Source organism: Galeopterus variegatus, unplaced genomic scaffold (assembly GCF_000696425.1).
Source record: "Galeopterus variegatus unplaced genomic scaffold, G_variegatus-3.0.2 Scaffold354, whole genome shotgun sequence".
Lineage (NCBI taxonomy): Eukaryota > Metazoa > Chordata > Mammalia > Dermoptera > Cynocephalidae > Galeopterus > Galeopterus variegatus.
In genome coordinates this window covers 427,089-438,267 of record NW_007726465.1, presented here as the reverse complement: position 1 = coordinate 438,267, position 11,179 = coordinate 427,089, and the positions used below count along the sequence as shown (strand labels likewise).

Here is an 11,179-nt window from a genome sequence, read left to right as displayed (position 1 = left end):
CCCTTCCTTCCTGTAACTGCCGCCTTGGTGACCTCTGCCCAGCGCCCCACGGGCCGCGACCGGCCCCGCCCTTGCTGGCCGCCTAGCCCTGGTGGGCCGGGCCGGGCTGGGTATAAAGGAGCCGGCGCAGCGAGTCGCACGGGAGACACCTGCGGGTTGCAAGCCGCGCTTCCCGGACAGTACCTTATCCCGGCCAGGGTCGCCGCCGCAACCAGCAGCGCAGAGTCAGCGCCCGGGACCGCTCCTCGGCCGCACGCGTCGCAGCCATGGTCGGTGAGTGCAGGACGCGGGGACACGTGCGCTCGTGCGGATGGCACTCGGGCCCTCGTGGGTTCCTCCGGAGAAGGCTGTAAGGACCTGGTCTTGAGTTTTGTTCCTTGACTCAAACCCGAAAAAATGAAGAAATTAGGGTACGGTTTGAGCCCTGACAAGACTCCAAGGAGAGGGGTCGTCCCTCACCCCTTCCTCACAAACTCGGGGGGCGTTTAGGAGAGACTTCACCTGGGAAGCAAAGTTCTCTCCCAAACAGGTCCGTTCCCTTCCTTCCTCTCTTTCTATTCTTTCTTTTAAATAAAAGTGAATTCACACTCACTTGCTTTTTATCAGTTACCAATAGACCATAGGTATCTTTCTGGGTCACTATACATCGTTAACTCATTTTTTTTTTTTTTTTTTTTAAGATGACCGTGAAGGGGATCTGAACCCTTGACTTGGTGCTGTCAGCACCACGCTCTCCCGAGTGAGCCCCGGCCGGCCCTCGTTAACTCATTCTTATTAGCATAATATCTTGTAGAGTGGATGTAGCCATAATTTATTTAAATATTCCCCGTACATAGACAATTGGGTTATTTCTAATTCTTGCCAAGGAAAACAATGCTGCAGGACGCCTCGTTGCCCCTATGTCCTGATGCTTTTAGTCTGTAGAACAGATCCCCCCGACCCCCGCTTCCCAAATTAGAGAGCTGGATCAAAGATTTGTCTTTAGAATTTTAAGAGTTTCCACCTGATTACTTTCCCCAAGGGTTGAGGCAATTCATATTCCCGCCAGTAATGTGCCAGTTTCCTACAATCTTAATAGCCCTCAGTGTTATTTGTCTTAAATGTTTTGCCAATCTCAGGGGTAAATAATACCTCATTTTAGTTTGCTTGTCCTGACAGGCCAGGCAGAACACCTTTTCATTTGTTTATTTTCATTTGCTTATCGTCCTCTGTGTTTAGGGCTTTTCTATCTTTTCTATTGAGGTGTCTGTTTCTTTCTAGTTATCTGTAGGCATTCTTTGGGATTTTAACTCTTTGCCATAAGAGTTGCAGATTTCTTCTCCCAGGTGATTGATTGTCTTGTCTTTTAACCCCGTTTATGTTGTCTTTTGCTAAACAGACATTTTTCATTCTCATGTGGCTTTCTTTGTCAGGCTTTTCCTTCACGGTTTCTGAATCTCAAGTCTTCTTTAAAAAGTATTCTCTACCCCCACGTTTACACAAATTCTCCCTTTCTTCTACTAGTTTAGCAGTTTCATTTAAACATTTTGATTTTTAACCTACCTGGAAATAATTGCTGTATGTGGTGTGTTACTGGGGTGATTCAAAACAAACTTTTTTATAGAATACAAGAGACACACTGAAAAGTGCACAAGTTCTAAATGGCTTTTCACAAACTGAAAATTTATGTATTCAGCACCCAGATCAAGAAAGAAAATGTTACCAGCACCACAAAAGTCCTTTTTGTACCCTTTCGGTCACTGCCCGCTGACAAGGATTACCACTGTACTGACTTCTAACACCTATGCTAGTTTTGGGGGGTATGATTTTATTTTCATGCATACGGCTAATTGAGTATGCCAACACCATTTACTAAATCAGCCGCCGTTTTTTCTCACTGAGTCAGAATGCCTCCTTTAGTCATTGGTACCTTTAAGGAGAAAGTATATTTCTGGCTGCAGGGGATGGATTGCAATAACCTAATGTCTAACAAAGTCGCATCTTCTTTTACGAACACTGGCTCCCCTGTAGCTGATGCTTGGTTGGTTGGGAATGGATTTTCTCCATATGCCTTGTGTGTGTCTAAATAGGAAAAAAAGCACTGATTGTACTGGCTCACTCAGAGAAGACATCCTTCAACTATGCCATGAAGGAGGCTGCTGAAGAAACTTTGAAGAAGGAAGGATGGGAGGTGATTGAGTCAGACCTGTATGCCATGAACTTCAATCCTGTCATTTCCAAAAAGGACATCACAGGTAGGAGTCCCCTCTCCTCCCTTTAATTAGTTCTTTGTGGATCTCCTTGCCTGTGGGTTCTCTGGTCCAGCCTTGGCCCCTCTGGCTCAGCCTCTCTTTTTCCTCTCTGCAGGTAAACTGAACAACCCTGGGAACTTTCAGTATGCTGCTGAGTCTGTTCAGGCTTATAAAGAAGGCCGCCTAAGCCCAGACATTGTGGCTGAACAAAAGAAGCTGATGGCTGCAGACCTTGTGATATTTCAGGTATGGTAGGACAGGACATCAGAAGGGGTGCCGGGGACACTTGAGTTCTTATTATCATAGACCTTACTCAGTTATCTATGGCATCTTAGAAAAGTCACTTGCACACTTTATTGCATCTTGTACGTAAGCATGATTACTTCAAAGGTACAAAAGATGCAGAATTACACAGATTTATAGATATTGCGAATCCAGCTGTATTGCTCTTTGCATATATGAATGTGATTGCTAAGATGACATCTAAACCTTGAGCTTTTTTTCCCCATTGTGCCTAATCTTCCCTTCAATTAGTGATTCCTGGTGGACTCTCTCAAAGTTTGCAGTTCTCCCCTCTCTCCATAGAATGCTAAATAGTTTGTGGAGTGATGTCATGAGAGGTTGACTTCTCTGCTGTTGTAGCTTCCCAGCTGAAGGGGCTTTGCCCTGCTGAATGTGTTGCAGCAGCAAACCATGGCCTTGCCTCTCCCAGAAATTGCTTACCATTCAGCAGACAGTACTGGAACCGTGTGTGTATCTTGTCAGTCCTCTTGCTTGTAAATGCCAGACTATACTCAATGACTCTGCTTTAATCAGCCAGCCTTTTGATACTGAACAAGACACTGGAAACTTCACAAGGAGGGTGGTACAGGCTGGGGTTTTTGCAATTATTCAGTCAGCTCCAAAGCATCCAATCTTTAAAGTCTTTTATTCTATCCTCAGGCCTGTTGCCATGAATTGAAGCCACATGCCATTAGTTAGTGCCCCAAAGGATGCCTTCTTGATCCAAGTTTTCTACTGCATCTTACCTTAGTGCAGCCAAGGCAGCAGCACTAGCAGCTTTCAGTTCTCATCTCAGAGTCACCGTATTTTGGAATCGGAAAGGACCTTGGTGGTCTTTACATTTAACTTCTATCTGATGCATAAGTTTTCTTCACTGTCATTACAACTGTGCAGGTTGTGCCCTGTAAAGTAGCACCACATCTAAGGGCAATGTAAACACTGCACGTTTGTATATTTATTATAACAGTTTTCTCACAGGTGACAGGAAAAGTCTCATTCTCACAAAATAAATGTACTATGATAGTCTTTCAACATGGAAAGAGTGTCTTGAGGAAGGAGTGCCTTAATTCATAGCAAGGGGCATATGGGCTAATCCCCTGATCACTTTTCTCACTTCTCCAAGAACAACTTGAGGCAGAGTAAACTTTTTTTTTTGGCGGCTGGCCTGTGCAGGGATCCGAACCCTTGGCCTTGGCATTGTAACACTGTGCTCTAACCAACTGAGCTAACCAGCCATCCTGAGAGTAAACATTTAATACACCCCAAGCCAACCAATTCTGTTTTCAGCTCTGACTGAACATTCAGAGGGGACCAAATCTACTTGCTAAACAGCCTATACATTTATACTAAAAGCTGCTGGTCTGGCCCCTCACAATTGGAGGGTCATAGATGTGAGAATGTAAGAAACTGCTAGAGATTACCCAAGCCCCTCTTTTTACAAATGGGGCAAATGAAACTTAGAGAAGCTATGAGGCTTGTGTGGCAAAGGTCAGGCACAAAATCAATGGCAGATTGAGCATAAGAACACGAATCTTGCTCTCAATCCTGTGTTCTATTATAGAACCCTACCTCCTTACCCCCTTTTCTGTACAACAGCAATCCTTCAAGTATTGAAGAAAGCTGTCAAGTTCTGCACATTCCTTCTTGGCTCTAGTTTTCTTCCTCTGGGCTTATTCCAATTGTCATATCTTTGAATCATGAATCAAGGATAAGAAGAAATACTGAGATAGCCCTTACTGTGCTTTGATTAGGACATCTCAGACAAGACTTTTTCTTGGGAATTCTGTGGTAAACCTTAGTCACACTGACCATTTGTTTGCATTTTTGAATGGTTTTGTTTATTCTAAATGAAAGGATTTTATATCCCTTAGCATAAGGGACAGTCATAGTTTTGATACCACACCTACTTAAGCAAGCTCTTGGGAAACTATTGATTTAGGCATCATACATTGAAGCAAATGAACCTTGTCTGCAGTCCTTGGCATTTAGATTTTGCTGCCAAATGTGATTTCATAGAAACAAATCTTATTTGCATGTGGCCTTATTCAAACTCACCCCATATTTGTATTTTTTAGGCAGAAACAGGAGTATCAAGTTAGCTGTCCAAGGACAATAATTTTTCCTTTCTTAAACGTGCTTAACTCCTCCAGAAGGAATGACAAAGGCCCGAAGAAAGGTTCCCATAACAGTGACATCATGGGCAGCAGCAGTATACCCTGAGCCGCCTTCCGTGCTGGGGATGTCCCTGATCTAACCACTTGGATGTCTTCTGTCCCACAGTTCCCATTGCAGTGGTTTGGAGTCCCCGCCATTCTGAAAGGCTGGTTTGAGCGAGTGTTCATAGGAGAGTTTGCCTACACTTATGCTGCCATGTATGACAAGGGACCTTTCCGGGTAGGTGAATGGTTCTCAGTTTTCTAACAGCTGGATTCTGGGTAAATTCTCTTCTAAGGCAGAGTTTTGAGCAGAGGTACTAAGATACTAACATCAGGCTCCAGGTCCTTTGGGAGAAATGCATGATAAAGTTTTTATAAATTAAATGACATGCTGTTTGGGATTTATTTTAAAATACTCCAGGGGAAAAAAAAAGGATGAGGGGATTAGATAAAACTAGAATGGCAAAATATTGAGAATTGAAGTTGGGTGATAGATGCATCATTAGTACTATTTTCTCTTATTTATGTAGGTTGAAATTTTCCATAATAAAAATAAGGAAAGTCTGTCTTTGTTTTTTGGAGACCCAAATACTGCACAAGAAACACTTTGAGACATTCTGGATTAAAGGTCTTATCCTACTCAATGCCTAGCACCGTGGGGAGACATAAAAACAACAAATAATTCCACCTAGGCAGCCAGCAGCCAATGCTGATTTTGTTACCATGACAGCCTTGTCCTGATTGGCCACACGCAGGAGTGTGGAATCCTTGGCTGGCCCCTGGCTACCTGTCTGTGAACCAGCTAAGCTGGTACTTCTGTAGAGTCACACTGTATAGCTCAGAGGAGCTAAAGTATGAGGTAATATAAACAGCAAATAGGGTAGACTTGTGTGTTTCTTTTCCCTGGGGCTGTTCGATTAACTTCTTGTCACCAAGGAGATGTGGAGGGTAATGAAGTTGTTTTTTTTTTCTTTTACAGAATAAGAAGGCAGTGCTTTCCATCACCACAGGCGGCACCGGCTCCATGTACTCTCTGCAAGGTGTCCACGGGGACATAAATATCATTCTCTGGCCAATTCAGGTACTTCATTTTCAATGAACCTTCAGGGGAATTCATTAATTGAGCTTTGACTGGGGTCCTCAAGATAGCAGCTGAAAACAGATCTGAGATGTGAATTCGAAAGCATAGTAATGGTTGAGAACGTGCCCATCTTGCCAGGCCTCTGCTTATCAAATACACCCATGTGTGCACATGTTCAAACACTGTTCTCTCCTAACCAAGGACTAGTGCAGATGACCCTTGATTGGTACAGCCACAGGCCATGGCTCTCTCCAGATGACTGACATCTCTCCAATCTTCCTGTCCTCCAAGTTGCTGCTATAGTCTCACAGACTATTAGAGCCCAAGACAAATTAAGAAATGATGTAGTCCAGCCAGTTTTAGGGATGAATAAACTGAAGTCTGAGGTGGGTTTTTCAGTGGTCACTGGACTCTCAAGACTAATCTGTTTTAAGGAAGGAGATTGGAGAGAAGAGCAAATGAGGTGGCCACCTATAAGAATCATTCCTTAAGACTGGAGAGTCAGAGAAATGCACACCTGCATGCCTTGACAAGAGTCAGCTGCTGACAAGCTGAAACTCTTCCCTGATGTGATAGAATTTCCAGGACTTCTGGCAGAAGATCCAGGTTGGCACAGTTTCAGGGTATTAGTCACTTAAAGAACACAGCCTAATAGGCTAAAATAGGTAACACTTAGGTAGAGAGGGCAGAAGGTGAGAGACTATATAGCTATGAACTGATTCTCCAGAGTACTTAGGTCTCCTTACTGGAGTGTCTTAATGGGAAGTCCAGACCAACTTTTGTTGTTCGTTTACAGTACAAACTGCATAGGATTCGTTCTGTGACTTACCTCTGTGCTTTATGTATCCCCAGAGTGGCATTCTGCATTTCTGTGGCTTCCAAGTATTAGAACCTGAACTGGCATATAGCATTGGTCACACTCCAGCAGATGCACGAATTCAGATCCTGGAAGGATGGAAGAAACGCCTGCAGAATATTTGGAATGAGACACCACTGTATTTTGCCCCAAGCAGCCTTTTTGACCTTAACTTCCAGGCAGGATTTTTACTGAAAAAAGAGGTACAGGATGAACAGAAAAACAAGAAAGTTGGCCTTTCTGTGGGCCATCACTTGGGCAAGTGCATCCCAACTGACAACCAGATCAAAGCCAGAAAATAAGATTCATAAGACTGGATTTCTCTCTAACATGTAGTCAAGTCTGTGTATCTTTTTTTCAAGTTTCACCAACTTACTTTAGTTTTTAAGATCTGGGTGTTTCTTTTTCCACAAGGAATGAATAGGAGAGGAACTAGACTGTTTTGTGTAGACATTTTTGAGTGATTTTATAATTAAATCCAACTGATTCTTACAATTACTATCATGGAATAGAGCAAAAATCTGATTAGGCTCAAGAGGCTACTTAGGGGAAGGTATAGAAAGATGCTAGAAAAATATTCTTTAAGATCATCTACACAATTCTTTTTAGGACTAAATTTTTAGGGCAAAATTTAGCTAGAGAGCATTCAACTCACCAGTGCTCTATTTCTTTTAATTACCTCTCTGTAGTTTATGGCAGGAGGGAATTGCTCAGAGAAAGAAATGGCTGTATTTATCTGACCTAACTTGTTTTTTTTTTTTTTGTCTTTTTCCGTGTCCGGCAACGGATCGCAACCGGGATCCGAACCCTCGGACGGGAGCGCCGCCGCGCTTCCCAAGCGGCGCACTATCCAGTGCGCCACCGGGCCGGCCCTGACCTAACTTGTTTTGTAGTTAGTAATCTAATGCTTGTTTACTATGCAGTGAATATGTAATATACCTATCATGAGTATTACTCTTCCTTCAACTTTTGTTGTTTGTATACAGAGCAGAGATACCTTTTGTTACCTATTCAGCTAACAAAACTCTCTTCTTTACCTCAGTTTTCTTTTTTTTTTTTTTTTTCCTTTTTGTCTTTTTTCGTGACCGGTAACGGGATCGCAACCCTCAGTGTCGCGCCCGCACTGCACTCAACCAGTGAGCGGACCGGTCTCTGTATGGGATCCGAACCCTCGGCGGGAGCGCCACCAGCACTCCCAAGTGCCGCACTCTACCGAGTGCACCACCGGGCCGGCCCTTTACCTCAGTTTTCTAATTTAATGTTTGCAGAAGTAAATTAACACATCCACACTGTACATTTGCCACGTTGAGTGAATTCAAGAAAGGAAATAGTATCTTCAGTACTTAAGAACAGCCTTCCACAAAAATACTTTATTTCTTTTTTTTTTTTTTTTCCTTTTTGTCTTTTTTCGTGACCGGCAACGGATCGCAACCCTCAGTGTCGCTCCCATACCGGACCGGGACCGGCCACGGGATCGCAACCCTCGGTGCTGCTCCCGCACCTCACTCAGCCAGTGAGCGGCCGGTCTGTATGTGGGATCCGAACCCTCGGCGGGAGCGCCGCTGCACTTCCCAAGCGGCGCACTGCTACAGTGTGCCACCGGGGGTCTATACAAACTTCCAGAAGGTTATTTGCTGTATCATTGCTAAACTGACAACTTTCCTTTTAAGAATGTGTTTTGGTCTCATAACTTTTGGGATAAAATGGTAAGCTTGGAGTTTTATTAACTTAGGTGAACAATTTTGGCATAATATTCTAATTTCCCTTTAAATTCTTGAAGTGCATCTCTTCCCACTGTTGGTATAATTCAGGTAGAATATGATAAAAGACTGCCCTCTTGTGGTGCATTTGAAAGAAAATAAGAGAAATGATGCAAAATGAGTTTACCTGAAAAATGGGAAACAGCCTCTTAACTGCCAAGGAAATGATGGCATTGGGCCAGGATGGAGAACTTCATTTACCAGATGCTGACTAGCACTAGCTATTTTTTGCTGTGACAATATCCATGATAGCAGACCGCTGGGTTTTTCACGTTGAAAATATTTTCTGTTGCCTTCATCTTCACTGCAATTTTGTATAAATTTCTAAACCAAATTAAATAAAATTCATTTCTACAAAACAGACCCACATTCATTGGTATCAGTGAAGCTAATGATAGAGGCATTCAGGCAAAAGTGGAATCGACTGGAGGACAGAATCAGAGGATTCAATAATAAATTATGGCCAGAAGACCATAAAGTGACATGGCTTGAAAGCTTCCCCAATAGGGCAGCTTCATACTGAATGGAAATGGAACAACCTATTCAGATCCTCTCAGGGAATTTACAAGACATTTCAAAGAGTTAGTAAAGAGTGCTGTAGAAATCGAGAAAAACAGAAAATGCCATAAAGAAATGCCACATGGGCACTATTCTGATTAATCCAATCAATGGGCCAGGCACTCTTCTAGGCACTGGGGGCATAGCAATGAACAAAACAAAGTACATTCCCTCATGGAGTTTGCATTCTCATGAAGAAGAGTAGTGAAATGAACAAATACATTAGGTGATGATAAATGCTAGGAAGAAAAAAGCAGGGTTTGAGGGCCAGAGACGGGATAGAGAGTGTATTTGTCTGTTTCTGTTATAACAAAAACACCTAGAACTGGGTAATTTGTAATTAAATGAAATTTATTGCTTACAGTTTCAGAGGCTAGGAAGTCCAAAGTCCAGGGAACACATCGGATGAGGGCCTTCCCTGGCAGTAATGCAGGGGTCTCACATGGCAGAATATGGTGGAACAGAGATTCTCACGTGCCCTTCTCTTAAAGCCCCCAGAACCACACCCCTAACCACCATTATTAATCCATTCACTAGGCACGGTCCTTCAATCTAATCACCTCTTCAAGACCCCACCTTTCAATTACCATAATAGGATTTCTCACCCTCAACAGTTACAGTGGGAATTAAGCTTCTAATATATGAACTTCAGGGGACACAATTCAGTCAACCCACAGCAGAGAGTTTTATTTTATACAGGGCAATCAAGAAAGACCTCTCTCTTTGATAAGGCCACACTTGAGCAAGGACCTGATTAAGTGAGACACTAGATATGTGAAGGAAGAGCACTCCAGGCAGGAGGGATGCCAAGTGCACACCCCTGAGGCAGGAGCATGCTGTGCATGTCTGGGAACAGAAAGAAAGTTAGCAACACTAAAGCAGGGAAAGCGGGAGCCACAGGTGAGAAAATAGCTGAGATCAGACCGCATCGGGCTTTCTAAGCATTGTGAGAATGTAAGGATAGGAAGTTTTTTGAGCAGAGCTGTAACAGATCTGACTTATGTTTTAAAAGGGTTATTCTCTGAGAGAAGTTTTGATGCTGAGAACAATTAAAGAAACCTATCTTCAAAAAGCAAAAGGATATGGGATCTAGTGCACAAGAGAGAGAAGAGCATATTAGGACTAGTAATACTAGGTACACTTATAGTAAAACAAGGTAGCACTTATAAGGCACTTACTGTGTGTCAGAAACTAAGTAATTTTACATGGATTAACTTACTTAACTCTTGTAACAACCCTACAAGGAGAGTTTTCTATTATTGTTTTGACTCTCTAGAAGAGGAAATTGAGGAATGGTGGCTACTTAGTAGGTGTGGGAGTCAGAATTCCACACAGGTAGGCAAACTCAAGAGCCCCTGCCTTTATGCTATATTATATTGCCTCACTAGAAGCAGAGACCATGGCATCATGAAACTAAGCACAAGAATAGCAATCAATACCTCTTTTTCTGAGAACAAGACCACTAGTGTTGCTGTGGAGAAATTATAATTGCTTTTCTATTTCCAGAGTCCCTATTGTGTCCTGAGCAGGGATAAATGATGTTCCAGTTCTCTTCTGGGCTTGTATAGCTGTTGAGAATTTGTTCCTTACAAAATGATAGAGTTCTTACCATTTTGGAGTAAAACAGCCCAACTACTTCCCTTATTCGGGATGCTGTACTTAAATTACATAACCCGAGATTGTGTCAGCTTTTCTGGCACCACATATCATTGTAGTTTCATCATCAGATCAGTGCTTTGCTCACATATGCTGTTTGTTTGGACCAAAGTATACAATTTGAAATTTATACTCATTAAATTTCATTTGGTTATTACTCCTTTTCAGTGCTGTTGAAGTTAACAAATGTCAAAAGGCAACTTTTAAACATATTTAGAACATATTAAGCATTGCTAAAATAACCTTCCATGTGACAACTCATTTGTATGTGTACATTTGTATATGTTAAAAATTGTCACTCCACAGAATCAACAGATACTATCTATATTTAATAAGAAGGTATAAGCATACTGTCTATACAGTGTCTCAAACTTCAGTCATTTATATACTATATTCATGACCATCACCTGTATTAATATTTTTTTTCTTTTTGGCAGCTGGCCAGTAAGGGAATCTGAACCCTTGACCTTGGTGTTATCAGTACCATACTCTAACCAAGTGAGCTAACCAACCAGCCCTTGATATTTTTCTTTAATTTGGCTCACTTTTCCCCTATAGTCTGGTAGGGGGACACACATTTTCTTCAAATGCACACTTAA

The 11,179-nt window shown here is 42.4% G+C and overlaps 1 protein-coding gene across 1 annotated transcript; it reads left to right on the top strand.

The window, feature by feature from the left end:
- The first annotated feature begins 215 nt into the window (after positions 1 to 215).
- NQO1 (NAD(P)H dehydrogenase, quinone 1) lies at positions 216 to 7,047 on the top strand. The gene is made up of 6 exons (XM_008567888.1): positions 216 to 273; positions 2,070 to 2,234; positions 2,347 to 2,477; positions 4,794 to 4,907; positions 5,649 to 5,750; positions 6,603 to 7,047. Exons 1-6 carry the CDS (start codon positions 267 to 269, stop codon positions 6,906 to 6,908), a joined length of 825 nt encoding a protein of 274 aa, XP_008566110.1. The 5' UTR covers positions 216 to 266; the 3' UTR covers positions 6,909 to 7,047.
- The last annotated feature ends 4,132 nt before the right edge of the window (positions 7,048 to 11,179 follow it).